Source organism: Propithecus coquereli, unplaced genomic scaffold (genome assembly GCF_000956105.1).
Source record: "Propithecus coquereli isolate 6110/MARCELLA unplaced genomic scaffold, Pcoq_1.0 Scaffold138, whole genome shotgun sequence".
Classification (NCBI taxonomy): Eukaryota; Metazoa; Chordata; class Mammalia; order Primates; family Indriidae; genus Propithecus; species Propithecus coquereli.
This window is the reverse complement of record NW_012138080.1, coordinates 3,773,838-3,793,375: the sequence shown is the minus strand read 5'-3', so window position 1 is coordinate 3,793,375 and position 19,538 is coordinate 3,773,838. Positions and strand designations below refer to the sequence as shown.

The window sequence follows — 19,538 nt, the reverse complement described above, 5'->3', positions numbered from 1 at the left end:
GAGACGGGGTCTCGCTCTTGCTCAGGCTGGTTTCCTGAGCTCAAACAATCCGCCCGCCTCTGCCTCCCAGAGAGCTAGGATTACAGGCATGAGCCACCAAGCCCGCCCTGGCATAGTTCTTGTTGTCTGTAATGTGGTTACTCCAAAGTTATAGGTAGTCACATCCACTATACATCAATACTGATCTTCAATATACCAATAACTATAGCCTTTTAAAAATTTAGAACAATAACAAAAGCTTATATGTTGCCTATTGAATGTGGTAGGTGATTCAGCCAATTACGAATGTACTTCTGCTTTATTATATAGTTGACTATAATTAACTTGGATACTCTTTTTGATGACTCTTATCTGTTTTCTTCATTCATCTTGCTCTTCTTGGTTACTTAATGTGTTTCAGTTTAATATATACAAAAGGTTGTTTCTAGTTTATGTTCACTTCTAGAGGCACAAGTTGTTAGAACAAATAATCTACACATTAACTGTTTTTGTGAGAAACTGAAAGGATACTTTTTTTCTGGCAAAACTCTTTAGACTAATATTACTACTAGATGAATATTTTCAGAGGCATTTTTCTTTATTCTAGCATCTCATCTACTTTTCCCAATAAAAAGAGAGGTTTCTTGTGATTATATCATGCCTTCATGTCCCTTCTGATTCTGGGGAACCATGCTAGGCTTTGGAACCCCCCAGGCTTTGGAGCCCCTTATGACATACTTCAGAAATCCCTGTGAAGCTTTCGTTCTAACCTTTTGGGTTATCTCATTTATCCGTATTCAGACTTGTAAATTCCTGTAAATCATTCTTTTTCATTCTGAATAGTTCTTCATTTGTCTTTCTTTTGCCACACTTGAGAATCCTTTAATGCTTGGGTCAAAGTACAGTACAGGTTTTATCTCATTGGTCTGGCTCCTTAGCTAATTGTATCCCCTGATGTGCTGGTGTCTGTTTTAGGCAGATAGGTCCCTTCTGCTTTGTTTAGTGTAAGGATTCCTTTGTTCATAGCTTACAGAAATAATACTTATTTATTATTTATCTCCTTTATACAGAGAATGACCTTTGAAAATGGTATCCACTCTGTTTGTAATCCTCAAACCTTAGAACTGATTCCTCAATTTTTAGGGTTACCTCCAGTCATTTTTACTATAATGCAAATATGTTAATATTTTAGGGAGAATGATTTTCCATACCAAATGGCTCTTCTAGAATACTTTGTAAGTTGTGTCTTTAAGGTGATTTGTATATGGGTTATATTTTAACTACATTTTGAAAGCATAAATTATGTGAAATTTCTTATATAATATTTTTTATAAAATGCAATATTTCTGAAGCTATATTGGTGCTTCTAGTACATTTGGCTAGGGCTAAAATGCTATATGTACCACTATTCAAAGTTTCTGAAATAACGCATAAAGAATTGTTATTGAGATAGTAAATATGTCATACATATTTTATGTAAATTAATGAGGTACAGCAGGTCCTTAAATAACATCATTTTGTTATAACATTGATGAGAAAAAACATTGATTCCTGACCTTAGCCACTGTTTGTGTGGAGTTTGCATGTTTTTCCCCTTGTCTGCGTGGGTTTTCTCTGGGTAATCCAGTGTCTTCTACATCCCCAAGATGTGCCTGTTAGGTTCATTGGCATGTCTAAATGGTCTCAGTGTGAGTGAGTGAGTGTGGGGGTGTGTTTGAGTATGCCCTACATTGGGGTAGTATTTGTTCCCTCCTTGTGCCCTGAGCTGCCAGGATAGTCTTCAGCCCCTTGAGACCCTGAACTGAAATAAGTGGATTGGAGAATGAATGAATGGTTATTATAAAATAAAAATTCATAAAGCCTATGATAATTATACAAATACATGGCAATAAATGTGATATGAAACATATTTTTTATTGTTTGTTTTTGAACTGCATGGTGGTAGGAGGCTCACTTTGTGAACATTTATTTCTTGATTTAACCTACCACCACTACCACCACATCACTCACTGAATTCACCAATTCAAACATTGGGTAAATTATTACCTTTTTAAAATTCATCTTTCTTAAGTGTATGTATAGCTCACATTTATTTCAGTATTTAATATTAGATGTGTTTTGGGGCTGTATTTAGAAGTTGGTGTTTTTGTGACTAGAAATAAACCATAGGAATTTAACTCTTGTTTATATGAATTCACATATGGTAAAATTGGTTTTGTTATATGCCGTTTCACTTAGAGTCCCTGTTTCCAAGGACCTATCAATGAGTTTAAGTGAGGACTTATTGTACATACATGCGTGGACATACACATACCTAAAAGAAGATATGTAATTGTTCGTAGTTAATAAAGTGTAAAATTTGTAATTTTTATCTAGGGTTAAGTTTAGAGCAAGTCGACATTTTATGGCATTGTTTAGTAGAAGATTCTGAGTGTTATGATGATGCACTCCATTGGTTTTTAAATCAAGTTCGAAGTAAAGATCAACATGCTATGGGAATGGAAACCTACAAACATCTTTTCCTGGAGAAGGTAATTTCATTTCCTAACAGTGTTATTGTTTACATTGTTTTTCCATATTTTCTTTTTATCTCTTTATATATGATCTTTATAATGCTCTTTATTTTTCTTTTTTGACATAGTTTTTATTAAAGTAGGCAAATGTCCTGATTTTTGGCAGTCCTATTATAGTTTTTTGTCATTCAGATTTTGCTATAATTTTGTCTTTTACAATGTTTATATATACATGAAGACTTAGTTTATGTTTACAAAAATGTTCTATTTCTTAGCTAAAGTACTTAAACAATAATTAGAATAATGCTTTGGACAGTACTAATTAGAAATGTGGTTTTTTTGGTGTTTGCTTTTGAAATCATTAATAGCATTATATACTCCAATTAATAAAGATGGTGCTCTCGCCCACAAGTGTGAGAGCTGTATTCTGTGACTCTTCCTTAGCTAATGGCTATGATTTCAGTCAAGTATAAGCTAATCTCCAGATTTGTAGACCCCTGGAAAGGCATATCAAGAAGCATTATTTTTTTTTTTTTTTTTTTGAGACAGAGTCTCACTCTGTTGCCCTGGCTAGAATGAGTGCCGTGGCTTCAGCCTAGCTCACAGCAACCTCAAACTCCTGGGCCCAAGCAATCCTCCTGCCTCAGTCTCTCGAGTAGCTGGGACTACAGGCATGCGCCACCATGCCCGGCTAATTTTTTCTATATATATATATTTTTTAGTTGTCCAGATAATTTCTTTCTATTTTTTTTTTTTAGTAGAGACGGGGTCTCACTCTTGCTCAGGCTGATCTCGAACTCCTGACCTTGAGTGATCCACCTGCCTCGGCCTCCGAGAGTGCTAGGATTATAGGCGTGAGCCACTGCGCCCGGCCTCAAGAAGCATTATTAATGATAATAAAGGTGTTTCACTATTTGTTCTCCTTTACTAGATGCCACAGTTGGTTTAGGTGGTATTCTCATTTGAATTTTTAAACTCAAGGAAAATAAAGCAGTAGATTTTTATTATTTTCATATTTGTGAGGTTGTGAAGCCTCTCTGCAAGCTCTCACATTAGCTCTATGATGGAATTAAATATATTAATATAAATGAGTTTTAGTACATATAAACTAAATCACTTAATAGATCCAAAACAAAGCTACAAATAGAACTTCAGCTATCTTAAATTTCAAGCCCTGACTTTAACACAAACTATACTTATAGCTGTATATCTCATAAATGTATATGGTATAGGTATACAATGGATGATAGAATGTTTTTATTCATTTCCTCTGATTTGGGTCTGTGTACATCTTGAAAGTTGAAATACATATTAATCAGGTTTAGTTTTTTTGTTTTTTTTGTTTTTTTTTTTTTGAAGGAGAAGGAAAGAGGAATTTATTAATTTGCTGGCAAATAAGGAGGTTGGCAGACTCCCATCTCAAAGTACCAATGCCCTCATCAGTTGTTACCTGAAAAAAATTTTCATTGAATTGTTATCTATTTTGATTTTTAAAGTATTACTAAAAATCTAAACTGATATTTTTCTTCTATAATATTTTCAGTAATATTAAATTTTTTTATGTAGATCTAAAAAAAATCTGTTAATTATCAGACTAAACTAGCTTTAAATTTTTTTTTTCTAGATGCCCCAGCTAAAACCCGAAACGATTAGCATGACTGGCTTAAACCTCTTTCAGCATCTCTGTAACTTGGCTCGATTGGCTACCAGTGCCTATGATGGTGGTTCAAACTCTGAGGTATGTATTTAGACTTATTTTATAACTTATAGAATATTCCTTTTATTCCTCAAATTAGATTACCAGATTATTTTTCTGCAAAGCATAAAATTTACTAACTGTGAAATAGAGTCTTATTCTTTGGTGCTAAGAAATAATATAAAGCAAATTTGGTGATTTTTCATTACCAAAGATGACTTTTGTTGTACTTAATGAAAACCTGTTACATGGTCCTTGATTTATAAAGAAGAGGCCATCTGAGTATTCCTTTAGTCTCCTAGAAGTTCCTAGGTAATACAATCAAGTATTTTATGTCACATAGAAGGTTGATTTATCTCAAATCTTATTTTTATGCCATTAGGTGCCAAGCTTTTAGCTGCTCTTGGGAAGTTTAACTCCAGAATTCTTAGTAACCTCTCTTCTGCGATAGAGTCTACTCTGAACACTCTCACAAATTGCTATTCTTATATTTGGCTTAGAGTTATATTTGCCTGGGTGGCTGTTAGGTATTGTTGAATGCATTATCCCTGGACTCTCCTAACACATAGACTGTTACTTGAAAGTCTTCCTCTTTGGACATTTAGTTAATTAATAGTAGCTTTGATTTATGTAGTACCCATTCATATTTTTTATAATTTTCTTCAGAAATTTGTGTTAGGAGGAGAAAGGTAGAGAAAACGAATGTAAATCTCTGTGGTATAGAATAATTTAGGCTGGATGTGGCTGGCCTGTAATGCCAGCACTTTGCTTCCCAAGACAGGAGGATCGCTTGAGGCTGGGGGTTCAAGACCAGCCTGAGCAACGTAATGAGACCCTGTCTCTACAGAAAATTTTTAAAAAATTAGACCGGCATGGTGATGTGTGCCTGTAGTCCCAGCTACTCGGTAGACTGAGGCAGGAGATCACTTGAGCCCAGGAGTTAGAGATTCTAGTGAGCTGTGGTTATACCACTGCACTGCAACTTGGGCAACAGAGCAAGACCTTGTCTTTTAAAAAAAAAATAATAATAATAATAATTTTAATTATGTCTTTTATATATCATGAGTCTAAAAAAGAATAATTTTAATTGTATCTAGAATGCTTTTATGATATCTTCCTACTACCATATTTTCTAGTCTAAATAGATTTTTTAAAAAAATTTTTAGTCCTAAGTTTCAGTTTGATAATTTTAGACAACCCAACAGATTTAATTTACCAAAGAAGTAGTCATGTTCTAATTATGAGATGATACTGCTTTTTAAGTAGATGATATTAACACTAATGCTGTTCAGTCATCTATTGGAAGGATATATTTCTTCACCCTGCCCAACTTTTGGGAGTTTTCACTCACCGCTTTTTCTATAGTTTTTAATGAAAACATTCTTTGTCATCTCATAGTTAATGTCATAAATTTGAGTAAGAACTTGGGTTAGCATATCTTTTTAATTTTCTGTGAATACACAAAAGCAGTGGCTTTATCAGTGTTAGCTGGATGGAAGCATTGAAGCATTGTGCTAATTACTATGTATGTGTAGATTTTATTCCTTTGTAGTCTATATTAGGGACTTGAGTTTTTCCTCCTGTGTAGTCACAACTTTTTAGTTAATCATGTATATATTGTTAGCTGCTTTAGTAATAAGTATTTTTTAGACCCAATACAGGTATATTTCATTAACCGAGTAAATTTTCAAAGCTTCTATCATTTTTTATTATTATTTAATAGCTAAATAATAGAAATTGCCTTTTTAATACTTTATCAGACATTAAAACTCTTCAGTATTGTATGATTTTTAAGTTTTGTACTTTAGTCTGATCAGCTACATCGTTTCACAGTACAATTTAGAGATATCATATTTTTCTTCCTTAGCTGTGTGGAATGGACCAATTTTGGGGCATTGCTTTAAGAGCTCAATCTGGTGATGTCAGTCGAGCAGCTATTCAATATATTAACTCCTATTATATTAATGGTGAGTGATTTGAAATATTGTGTAATAGGTAATGTTTTATATGAGATGTTTTGTTAAACTACAGTTTATTTTATTTTGATATATTAAATGCTAAACAAGAATATAAGGCTAATATACATATCTAAATATCTGGCTTTCAGGTAAAACGGGTTTGGAGAAGGAGCAAGAATTTATTAGTAAGTGCATGGAGAGTCTTATGATAGCTTCTAGCAGTCTTGAACAGGAGTCACAAGCAAGTCTCACAGTTATAGAAAGAGGACTCCTTATGCTGAAAACACACCTGGAAGCATTTAGGAGAAGGTAATTTTTTAATATCACAATTATAATGAATTTCATTCTTTTTATTGCTTACATGTCTAAAAGCATTTTTTAAATTAAACTAAAGTTTTTGTTGGGCAGGTAAAAGCATAATTTACCAAAAGTGAAGGGTCAGTAATAGAGTAATTTTTATTCAGAATACATACCATTTCGCTGTGGAATAGGCAATATAGGTTCCTGATAAACATTGCACAGCTTTAAAAACCATCAGAGTCTGAGGCAGCAAATATGCATGAATGAGTCTCTAGACAGAATTCCATCTCTAAGAAAGTATTAATTATGATTCAAAAGGCATTACAGCACTGCTAAAAAAGTTTCACTGAAACTCTTACCAAGAACATCAAATAATCTCTCATAGTTGAATCAAGTTGAGTCATTTGTTTCATTTGCTGTTTTTTTTTTTTCTTCCTGGACTAGGAGACAGTATTTTAATTTTGAATTTCCATTTACCATGGAAACATGACCAAAAATTCTGTTAATGAATATCTGTATAATTAATTTAGACATAACCTGTGTAATACAGAAATAAAGCAAATTAACATTTATGAATATATCGACTGAAATGAAAGGTGAGTAGGTAGTTTTAATTAAAAAATTTTGTTTACTAAAAATCACTATGAGCAAATGTAAAAGTACTAAGAACTGTGTTGAAAAAAACTGTTAAAATTAATAACTTTCAACTTCAGATCTTAGTTTGGTATTGAAAAGTCATACAATTGCTATTTATTGACATTTTATTTCAAATATCAGGAAATATTGAATAATAAGGATATTCAACACATTCCTTATAAGAAACATGGTTTGGTGATTTGAAACATTTGGACGGCACAAATTCTTTATTTCGATTATGATTGCAATTTGTGGAAATTCTACTTGAATAATTCCTTGTGTTTTTAATGAATGTGTAAGGGAACTCTTGAGTTTTTTGCACAGAAACTTCATATTGCCTTGTAACTTTTACCATGTTAAAAAATAAAAATAAAACATAAGAAAATGTGTGTCTTACTTAAATTAATAAAAAAGTCAATACATACTCATTATAAAATTCATATATTATACTAAGATATTATACAGAAAAAAAGTCTCCTGTATTTGTTCTCTTCCTATCGGAAATAGTTACTATTAATGATACCTGTTTTTCCAAAATTTTTCTATGCTGCAGGGTCTACAGACAATAAACCCGGTTCAAACCATAGTCCTTGCACATTATCAGTGTCTTTTAAAAATATATTAGTTTCTGAGAGTTCAATAGTGCTTTTTATAAGTTTAATAAATTTAAGTCCAAAAAATCCCTCCTCAGGTGTACAGATTTTGTTCTATAATAATTCACTCATGAAAAAAATTTGTCATGTCCTTTGTATAAATCTTTGCATTTGTGCATGTTTTATGCAGAAAGCTGATGTTAAGGAATTTACATAAATACAGATTTTGTGAGCGACTAGAAGAGAAAGGAAATAGATAAAATTGGATATTCAAAACTGAAGCAGTAGTTTTAAAAAATTTAGGTATTTTCATGAAAATTTTTGTCCATTATCATTGTACAATATCAAATACTTGATGTGCTTAGTGCTACTATTTTAAAATTATAGATTGAAAATATAATTGTCTTTATGTATTCCTTACATTAAGAGAGTAAATAATAATGTTTTCAAGGGGTTTTGTGTTTAAAAAGAGATAAAGTTATTATGTTAAATAGTAGTTCTCAGCCAGAAATGATTTTGTTTCCCAGGAGATAGTAGTTCATGTCCGTAGACATTTTTGGTTGTCATAGGATTGTGGGGGTTGGGGTTCTACTGGCTTCTGGTGGGATGCTGCTAAACATCCTGCAGTGCGTGAGATGCAGCCTCCTCCACCCTTACTTCACTACCTCCTGATAACAAATTATTGGGCTTAAAATGTCAGTAGTGCTGTGATTGAGAAACCCTAGTCTTAAAATACATGATAGAAAATGTTATTGTAAGACTACTCTTTTGTTCAGTCACAGAACATGGACATTGGAGCACTTCTAGGAAATGAGACAAGTCCTCTTCATTTCCTTGCTTTTCCTCCTTCTATTCCACAATTGCTGACTAGTTTTAGACATTGATAATTTTTTTCTTAACTAGATTCAGGTACCCTGGATTCTGTCTTCCACAACTGAAAATAAGTTAGAAAATTGACAAGTATTTAGTTAGTGTTATGCTAGATGCTTGTTTCCTTTGAAATACAATTTTTATAATTCACTTTATAATTTTAGTAGTCCTGAAATCAACTCTCAAATTCTGTTAGGCTGGTCAGCATATTTACTAGACTATATTTCTGTCTCTGAAAAATATTTAATAGGCTTTTTATTTTTCTGAATGCAGGAATGACAGCTGGCTATTTCATTTAGTAGATTAGTTTGTTTTTTGAATTTTTCTTCCTTCTCCTATTCCTGTCCCCTCCTTTTAGAAAACTGTTCTTTATGAGATTTGTTTTTCCCTCAGTAATTTCTCTTCATGGCTGTTTTGTTAGGAGCTCTTAGCTATATTTATGCATTTAAGTTTGATTCAGTATGATGAATCTAAACTTAAATTTATTGTTGCAGAATAAATTACAATGTGCTAGAACTTCCTGTGGACCTTTTTGGTTTGTAAAATATTAAAAACTATCATTAAAATGGTATCCTTTCTGTGTTGTTTTTGTTGTGTTTTAGGTTTGCATATCATCTGAGACAGTGGCAAATTGAAGGCACTGGTATTAGTAGTCATTTGAAAGCACTGAGTGACAAACAGTCTCTGCCACTAAGGGTCGTATGTCAGCCAGCTGGACTTCCTGACAAGGTAGTTACCTGGTTTTAATTTCCAAATTGATAATATTTCCCAGTTCAAATATCTGTTCTTTTTGTATTTTTAAATTGGTTGCATCTCATATTTCAGATGACTATTGAAATGTATCCTAGTGACCAGGTAGCAGATCTTAGGGCTGAAGTAACTCATTGGTATGAAAATTTACAGAAAGAACAAATAAATCAACAAGCTCAGCTTCAGGAGTTTGGTCAAAGCAGCCGAAAAGGAGAGTTTCCTGGTAAGTTCAACAGTTGAAATTTTTATTTTTTAAAAGATTCTATAGTATAGCATCTATCTTAGTTCATCTTGTGCTGCTGAATACCAGAATACCACAGACTGGATAATTTATAAAAAACAGAAATTTATTTCTCACAGTTCTAAAGTCTGGAAAGTCTAAAATCAAGGCTCTGGCATCTAGTGTGGGCTGCTCTCTGTTTTTAACATAGTACGTTGAATGCTGCATCTTCATATGGCAGAAGGTGGAAGGGCAAAAAGGAATGATCTCCCTCTGTCAAACCCTTTTATAATAGCATTAATTTATTCATGAGGGCAGAGGCAGGCTGCATGACGTAAAAATTTCCCAAAAGTCTCCACCTCTCAACACTATTGTGTTGGGGATTAAGTTTCAATATGAATTTTTGGAGGGGACAAAAAACATCCAAACCCTAGCAGCAACTTTGAAACTTTAAAGGTTCACCAACCATATTCATGGCTCCCTCCACCCTTCCCTAGGTACCACTGATTCTTAGGTAAGAAGTTACTGAGAGTTGCTTCAGATGTTATTTGCAAACATTTTTCATTTGTTTCTCAAAAAATTCTATTCAGACTTTTGATATGACCATCGAAAAACATTTTAAAGTTTATTTTATAAGCAATTTGGGAATTATTGAAAATTTAAATTTTCATGTACTACTCCTTATCCAATTTTACTTAGTAAATTTTTTTTACCATTTTGATAGATTTCATTTTTGTTTTTTCTAAGCATATGAAAAATAATACACCCTCAAATCCCACGTGTGCATCTCTCCTTCCTTACAAAAAAGTATCATATTAAGACATTTTTTATGTAGGCCTAAAATGTATACATTTGATTCCCCTATTACTGTTACTACTAGTGAATTTTAATGTTTTTCCATGGCACATAAAATGTGAACTAATCAGAGAAACAACCATGAAAGAAAGATCACGAAAGCTGTTACTTTTTACTTATAACTTAAGGGTCTGGAAGAATAACAGACTGAATATATATTGAGAAAAAAGATCTTAAAAGTTTTAAAAGCTGGCCGGGCACGGTGGCTCACGCCTGTAATCCTAGCACTCTGGGAGGCCGAGGGGGGAGGATCGTTTGAGCTCAGGAGTTCGAGACCAGCCTGAGCAAGAGCAAGACCCTGTCTCCACCAAAAATAGAAAGAAATTAATCGGACAGCTAAAAATACATAGAAAAAATTAGCTGGGCGTGGTGGCGCATGCCTGTAGTCCCAGCTATGCGGGAGGCTGAGGCAGAAGGATTGCTTGAGCCTAGGAGTTTGAGGTTGCTATGAGCTAGGCTGACGCCATGGCACTCTAGCTTGGGCAACAGAGTGAGACTCTGTCTCAAAAAAAAAAAAAAAGTTTCAAAAGCTGCTTCTTAAGACCCTCTTAACCTGCCTGTGTGCAGAGTGATAATTTTTAAGCATCTTTTAGTAAGGAGCCCAAGATTTGACTCTAGCCTTCTTATGATGAAATCATATGTATCTTCTCAAGTATCAGATATTAAATTAAAAATTTTTTTGAATAATTAGTTCTTTTTGGTACAAAATAATATGAAAAAGTCTTCTTCCTAAGAGAGAGAGAGACTCTAAACCACCCTATTACTAAACCACCATCTCTCAGCCACCCATTTCTCTTCTCTAAAGGCACACATTGATACTGGTTTCTTATATATCCTTGAAAAGATACCAAGATATATGTAATAATATCCATATTCTTATTTTTTAAACACAAATTAGAATCCCATTTATACTCTTGTACTTTTTGCTTGTAGTGCTTAGCATTATCACAGAAAACAATCTATATTAGTACATATAGAAAGTTACCTTATACTTTTTGAGATTTGCATAGTTCACTATGTGTCTGTACCATGATTTATTTTATCTGTTCTCTATTAATGGACATTTAGGTTGTTTCCATTCTTTTGCAGTTACAAACAATGCTACAGAGAATATTTTTGTGTAAACATTACTTTACATATGTTGGATAAATACCTAGTTAGGGAATTTCTGGGTCAAGGGTTATCTGTCCGCTTTTATTCTGAAATACACCTTAAGAAAAGGATATGAAATAAATAAAATGAGAACTTATGTACCTATCACTAAGATTAAGAACTAGAACATTAGTAGAAGCTACTTGTGTGTTCCTCCCTAATAACATCCTTTCCACTTCCCCTTAACACTATTCTCTTTGGATTTATTATTTTGGTGTTATTCATAGTTTTACCTCCAGTGTATGTATTCCTAAACTATTTAGTTGTGTGAAACAGATTAGCAGGCACAAACCTAGTAGATTAAAGGAAAAAGGGGCATATGGCCACTATTAGATAATCTATAAACCTTCCGTACAGGTTTATAAAGCCTCATCTGAGGATATCAATGGGAAAGTTCTCAAGTATATGTCTCAGGACAGGCATGACATATCTTAGTGCTGTAACATTCATATAATGCTGGAGTATCCAGCAGAAATACAGTCACAGAGTTTATTTTTTATTTTCTTTTTCTAAGCTCTTTATGATTCACCTTAACTCTGAGGAATAGATCAAAGCAGAATTTCTTCTGTAGGATGAAATGAATGTCCTCTGCTGATTCAAACAGTAGAACGTGGAGGTGAGGGCTGGAACTTCACAGCACCTTGTAAAGACAGTCTAGGTACAATAAGAATCTGGGCCAGGTTCATTGCATTCTTTCTGAAAATAGAGAGGATAGTACGATGGCAGCAGGGGTCTTGCTTATGGTAACCCTCAGTAATACATTTCTCTAAAGTTACATTGATCTTAACTGATTGTTCTCCAAGTCTGTGCACAGCAGTGATTGTGGGATACCCCTTATCATCCTCCTGGTGTTTCTGTTTACCTCTCTCCTTTGTTGGATATTCTATTTCCAGTATCCATACTCTTCTCCTTATTGGTGTACTTTTTTTGTTTCCTTTTTTGATTTTTACTTTTTTCTTTTTTTCTGGAATACAATGCAGTCTAGTAGCTTCTTGTTAGAATGTTGAATGGGGTAAAGTTTTTGATTCCTTGAATGATTAAAAATATATCTTTGATGTTTTCATACCTAAATGATAATTTGGCTGAGTATGGAATTCTAGGTTGGAAATAATTTTGTTTCAGAATTTTAGGGGTACTTCTCCATTGTGTTTCTTACTTCCATTGGTTGCTGTTGAGAATTCTGAAACCGTTGTGATTTCTAATATTTTTTACATGTGATAATTTTTCTGTTATTCAGCTTAATTAACCTGCTCTTTGAACCTAGTGTTTTGGGCCTGAGTATGGGCCTATTTTCAATGATTGTGGTGGGTACTTTAGGTATTTCGTATCGGGCTCTTTTAGATTGGCAACTTTATACCTTCAAGTTTGGAGAAATTTTCTTGAATTGGTTTGTAAATTTCTTCTATTTTATCATATCTTTCTTTCTAGAGAATGTCTGTTAATCTAGCTGTTTCATTTCTTGGACTCTTACAAATTATCTTTCTCTCCTATGGCTTATTTTATTGAGTTTTAAACTTGGGTTCCTGAGAGATACTTTCAATTTTTTTTTTTACAATCTTTCTATTTAGTTTTTCATTTCTGTTGTCATGCTTTTAATATCTAAGCATTCCTTTTTGTTCTCTGAAAAGATACGCCTATTTTTATGGTTGAAATATCTTTGAGGATAGTATTTTTTTTTTTTTTTTTTTGAGACAGAGTCTCACTCTTTTGCCCGGGCTAGAGTGAGTGCCGTGGCGTCAGCCTAGCTCACAGCAACCTCAGACTCCTGAGCTCAAGCAATCCTTCTGCCTCAGCCTCCCAAGTAGCTGGGGCTACAGGCATGTGCCGCCATGCCCAGCTAATTTTTTCTATATATTTTTAGTTGTCCGATTAATTTCTTTCTATTTTTAGTAGAGACGTGGTCTCGCTCTTGCTCAGGCTGGTTTCGAACTCCTGAGCTCAAACAATCCTCCTGCCTCAGCCTCCTGGAGTGCTAGGATTACAGGCGTGAGCCACCGCGCCGGCTGAGGATAGTATTTTTTTTAATAGTTGAATCTTACTCTTTTTTTGTCCAGTCTGATGATGCCTGCATTTTAGAATGTTTAGATCATTTACATTTAATGCAATTATTTGTTTTCTATTTGTCCCATCTCTTCCTTTCTCTTTTTAGCACATATTTACCACTTTAGGCACTCACCATTCACATGTGTAGATAGATCTAAGTTTCTGTTTGGTTTCTTTTTTCTTTCTTTCTAATTAACTTCCTTTAAAACTTTGTACGGCAGGTTTTCAGTTAATTTTCTCAAGTTTTTGTTTCTCTGCAAAAGAGTTTATGAAAAATGTTTATTTTGCCTTCATTTTTGAAGGATATTTTCACTGGACATTGAATTCATGAGTTTTTTGGATTTTTTGTTTGTTTTTCTTTAAGGACATTACAGATGTTCTGGTATCATTTGGATTGCTAAATTTGTGATCTAAAGTCTGTGGTTTTCCTTATCTTTCATCCTTTGTATCCAGTGTGTCTTTTTTATGGTAGTTGGTTTTAAAGATTTTTCTTTAACATTGATTTTGAACAATGTGATTATAGATTATGGCTTGTACCTTTTTTTGTATTTATGAGGTCTGGATTTACTTCAGCTTCCTGGGTCCATGAGCTCATAATTTTTATCAAATGTGGAAAAGGTTAACAATTATATATTTCTTCGATTTTTTTTTTTCTTTTCCTTCTTCCCTCACCCTTTTTATTTCTTGGCCTATAATTAAATGTTCCTAGTCTGTTAATATCTCACAGAATACTAAGGCATTATTCCTTTTCTTTTCTCTCTTTCTTCCTTTTTCCTTGTGGGGGTTAGGTGTTGATTTTTCTCTTGTGCCAAATCAGTATTAAACAGGTTATAGATTATGAGTTTGCCTTTGATTGGGATTTATGTTTTTTGAGGCTTGCTAGTCACCACAAATTCATTTGGTTTCCTTCTTGCAAACTTTGTTGGTATGATCTCTTCCTGTTTTGTCCTTGTCAGTTTATGTCTATAAAATTTTTAAAATTTATTTTATTGCGGCTTCAGAGGGTAAACATTAGATGGGTGATATTCAGTCATACCCCAAGAGCTTTTAAGATTTCTGATACAAGTTTTTGGTTTTGAAACATTTACTACATTAAGATTTTAATTTTTTAAAAGGTAGGAATTCTTTCTAGAACTGTTAAGGAATGAGTAGTTCTTATGTTAAAAAACATCATCTCAGGGCCTGGCACCATGACTCACACCTGTAAAATCCTAGCACTCTGGGAGTCCAAGGCAGGAGGATTGCTTGAGCTCAGTAGTTGGAGACCAGCCTGAGCAAGAGACCTCTTCTCTACTAAAAATAGAAAAATTAGCCAGCGGGCATTGTCGCGGTGCGCCTTTAGTCCCAGCTACTCAGGAGGGTGAGGCAGGATGATCACCTGAACCCAGGAGTTAGAGGTTGCAATGAACTATGATGACACCACTGCACTCTACCCCGGGAAAGAGAGCAAGGCTCTGTCTCCAAAAAAAAAAAAAAAAAAAAACCCCAAACAAAAAAGATCTTCTCAAAAGTAGTAAAAGATAGAAAATGGCTCAATTTATTGTAAACTCCAGTCCAGTCATTATAATCAACGTTAACATGTTGTTATTGTCCAGGTTGCTATAACAAAATACCATAAACTGAGTAGCTTATAAATAACAGAAATTCATTTCTCATAGTCCGGAGGCTCTGAAATCCAAGATTAAGGTGTCAGCAGATTCAGTGTCTAGTGACAGCCTGCTTCCTCATAGATGGCGCATTCTTGCTATGTCTTCACCTGGTAGAAAGGGCAAGCAAGCTCTTTTGCTCCTTTTTTATAAGAGTACCAGTCACATCGAGGAGGGCTCTGCCTTCATGACCTACTAACCTCCCAAACGCCCCACTTCCAAATATGATCGTCTTGGTGATTAGGATTCAATATACAAATTTTGGGGGACAAAAATATTCAGGCCATAGCACATGTCATATACACAAACTATAGGCCCGTTTCACATAAAATTGAGGCCAAAATCCTAAACAAACTACTGAACATCTCAGTTCTCCTTTGGAATAGTCATGCATACTTAATTAGAGTATCTAGCAAACTAGGAAGCAAATCACTCCATGTTATCTTAGCAGTCTCTCATGAATAAGGGTGTTTTATCTTAATATTGCAAAGATTTAATAACCATATTGTATTATTTCAGTAAGTAAAAATAAACATTTAATAAAAATCTATCAATTATGTAAAGTTTAATCCAGAGTTTTTGTCTATTCAGTAGCCAGAGTTTTTCTTAACACGAACACTCTGCTTTACGAGCACTCATATTTCTTCTAGTTTTGTATTGTACAAAATGATTTGAATAAAACAAATGAAGTATAGATATAGATACTGGAAGAGATTAATTATAATTAGTGGATAATGTGGCTAGGACTCTAAAGAAGTCAAGTGCACAGTAGCAATTAAAAAACGTTAGGGTAATCTGCATGTTAGGTCTTTGTGAAATATGAGAATAATACTTTTTGAAGTAAATGAACAACTGAATAAATGGAGATACCTAGCATGTCTTTATTACATATTGTAGAGATATCAAGAGATTTTTAACCTAAGATCTCAATCTGATTTTTGTTTAAAATTTGATGACATTATTCTGAAGTCATCTGTGTGAATAAACTAAGTAGTATTAGAAGTTCTGGGGAGGAAAACTGAAGAGGATAATAAAGGAATTTCTGTACTAGCTATTAAACATTTAAAACTATAATAAATATGATTTTGGTGAGAGAATGTTAGATAAATAATATAGAGTGGATAACTGAGAAATAGTCACATATTAACATATGACTTGTTCAATTTGAACGTGTTCAAGAAAGGGTGAGGCCGGGTGTCTAAAGCATAGTGAGGCAGGGAAAATGGCAGGAAATGAAGTTGAAGGTGTAGTCAGCAAAAGGGATGTTACAAATTCTAGAATTAAATTGCCTCAATCTGTTGAGTTTGTTGAATTTACCATAGATCTGGGGGGTTGTAACTGATTTTTTTACCATGTCAGATGTTTCGTTTGTTTTCTACTCTGTAGTCATGCTAGTTTCTTGTGCAACTAAGGCATAAAAATCTGATCCTCTGCACGCATTGCTGGGGAAATGTAGTAGGTTCCAAGAAAGCGCCTGAAGCTTTTTTTCTGAAGAAAGGGGTCTCTCTACGTTGAACGCCTAGGCTCAAATGATCCTCCTGCCTTAGCCTTCTGAGTAGCTGGGACTATGGACACGTGCCACAATGCCCAGCTAATTTTTTAATTTTTTGTAGAAATAAGGTCTCACTATGTTGCTCAATCTGGTCTCAAATTCCTGGCTCAAGTGATCCTCCTGTCTCCGCCTCCCAGAGTGTTTGGATTACAGGTGTGAACCACCGTGCCTGGCCTCCTATAGCATTTTTAACTTATATTTTATATTGCTAAGCAAGTGGGATTTGATCTAGTGAGACTGGTACTAAGAGAGAACTTTCTTGCAATTTTTACTGCCTAAGACAACAGAAAATATGCAGGATGCATACTTAGTGCTTTCTTCATTTCTCTGAAGAATTATACTTAAGCTTAACATATAGTGGACTTAATTGATATACCAGGGGTTTCTTGTCAGCAAATAAGTCTTATAAAAAAAAGTTCACTTTCAGGCTGGGCGCAGTGGCTCATGCCTGTAATCCTAGCACTCTGGGAGGCTGAGGCGGGAGGATCGCTTGAGCTCAGGAAGGAGTTCGAGACCAACTGAGCAAGAGCAAGACCCCGTCTCTACTAAAAATAGAAAGAAATTAGCTGGACAACTAAAAATATATGGAAAAAATTAACCAGGCATGCCTGTAGTCCCAGCTACTTGGGAGGCTGAGGCAGAAGGATTGCTTGAGCCCAGGAGTTTGAAGTTGCTGTGAGCTAGGCTGACACCACGGCACTCTAGCCCAGGCAACAAAGTGAGACTCTGTCTCAAAAAAAAAAAAAAAAAGAAGTTCACTTTCATTTTCTGCTGTTTTCAAGGAGGCCTCATGGGACCTGTCAGGATGATTTCATCTGGACACGAGTTAACAACAGATTATGATGAAAAAGCACTTCATGAGCTTGGTTTTAAGGATATGCAGGTAAGTATATAAAATGTGGTTTGGGTTTTAATTATCTTTGGCTATTATAGACAACAGTTGAATAGTCAAAGGTCTGGTTTAAAAACAGCTCTTGTTACTTATGTTAAAATTGTAGGTCATTTTATACATCAGATTTATTTTATTAAACCAAAAATTTGATATGTGTAAATTTTTTGTTTATTTTTTCCTATTTCTTCTATTTTTATAGATGGTATTTGTATCTTTGGGTGCACCAAGGAGAGAACGGAAAGGGGAAGGTGTTCAGCTGCCAGCATCTTGCCTACCACCCCCTCAGAAGGACAACATTCCAATGCTTTTGCTTTTACAAGAACCTCATTTAACTACTCTTTTTGATTTATTAGAGATGCTTGCATCATTTAAACCACCCTCCGGAAAAGTGGCAGTGGATGATAGTGAGGTGACTACATTAGGTTTCATTTTCGCAAATCTTGTTTTGTCTTTCTGTCGAGAGGATATAATAATTTTAATAAAATTATAGATTATAAAATGTTATAGAATATATTTAATAAAATTAAATTTTCTCAGTAATTTCTTAAGAGCAGTAAAACTTACGAACCCATTTATTTATTCATTAACTCTTTAAGTGCCTAATATGATCTAGGCATACTGTTTTAATCAAAGTATTGTTTTGCAAGTGTAATCAGAATAGGCATAGTTGTAGCCTTCACTGAATCCAATGAGAGAGTCGGATAATCAACATGCCTAACAGATAGTTTCAGGTAAACTAACATGTAAGTAATTTCAGATGGAGATAGCTGCTAAAACTGAAACATGACATCATTATTGATGATCCACCATTTTTTAGGTGGATGGAGACATTTGTATATTATTTGGCCTCGAATGGTTTCTCTGAGGGAGACTGTAATCTGAGCTGGAAGGATGAAAAGCCAATTAAATGAAGAGGGTGAAGAATTGTCTAGATAAAGTAATCTGATTCTGAAGCCCTTGATATAAGAAGTTGTTAGGCACGTACAGGAATTCTTAGCTAGTAAGTGGAATGTTGGGAGAGGTGGGGAGAGTAGAATGAGGAATGAAATCGAAAAGGTAGGCAGAGTGAAATAATGGAAGCCTTAAGGGTCATTGTGAGTTGTTTCCATTTTACTCAAAGTAAAGTGGACAGCGTTAAACAATTTTAAACAGAGAGGTATATACATGTTCTTATTTTTGTTTTATACATAATAGGTTTGATTTAGAAAAGTAACAAAGGCAATAAAGGACCTAATGCACTAATCCAGGAAGGATTTGATAGTGCCCTGGAATAGGATGGTGGCAGTGGAAATAAATTAAGTGGACAGCAGGTTGAAACTACACCACTTGGTGGTGGATTGGGTTTTAGGAGTGGTGAATGAAGAGGGTTCAAGAAGAAGGAAGACATAGAGATGGCACTAGGTTTTTGGCTTGAGCAACTGGGTGGATTCCATTTGAGATGAAGAAGGATGGATGCCTGAAGGACATCAAGTAGAGATGTCAATTATTTGGATATATAAGTTTGGAGCTGAGAGAAAAGCTTTGGTCTGGAAAAGCAAGTTTGTGAGTTATCACTCTAAAGATGGTATTTAATGTCAAGAATGTACACGAGATCTCCTAAAGGAGTCATTTGCAACCTATGGACTTTTTATAAAAAATGCCTTTAAGGCCGGGCGCGGTGGCTCACGCCTGTAATCCTAGCACTCTGGGAGGCTGAGGCGGATGGATCGTTTGAGCTCAGAAGTTCGAGAGCAGCCTGAGCAAGAGTGAGACCCTGTCTCTACTAAAAATAGAAAGAAATTAGCTGGATAGCTAAAAATATATGGAAAAAATTAGCCGGGCATGGTGGCGCATGCCTGTAGTCCCAGCTACTCAGGAGGCTGAGGCAGAAGGATTGCTTGAGC

General features: G+C 34.5%; 1 protein-coding gene across 1 annotated transcript in view; it reads left to right on the top strand.

The window, feature by feature from the left end:
- USP34 (ubiquitin specific peptidase 34) overlaps positions 1-19,538 on the top strand; it is a 245,992-nt gene that overhangs the window by 120,169 nt on the left and 106,285 nt on the right. Inside the window, exons 23-30 of the mRNA XM_012639191.1 lie at positions 2,356-2,510; positions 4,117-4,230; positions 6,056-6,155; positions 6,296-6,455; positions 9,148-9,274; positions 9,371-9,518; positions 17,546-17,646; positions 17,855-18,064. Coding sequence (XP_012494645.1) covers positions 2,356-2,510; positions 4,117-4,230; positions 6,056-6,155; positions 6,296-6,455; positions 9,148-9,274; positions 9,371-9,518; positions 17,546-17,646; positions 17,855-18,064 — 1,115 coding nt within the window. The remainder of the gene's footprint in view (positions 1-2,355; positions 2,511-4,116; positions 4,231-6,055; positions 6,156-6,295; positions 6,456-9,147; positions 9,275-9,370; positions 9,519-17,545; positions 17,647-17,854; positions 18,065-19,538) is intronic.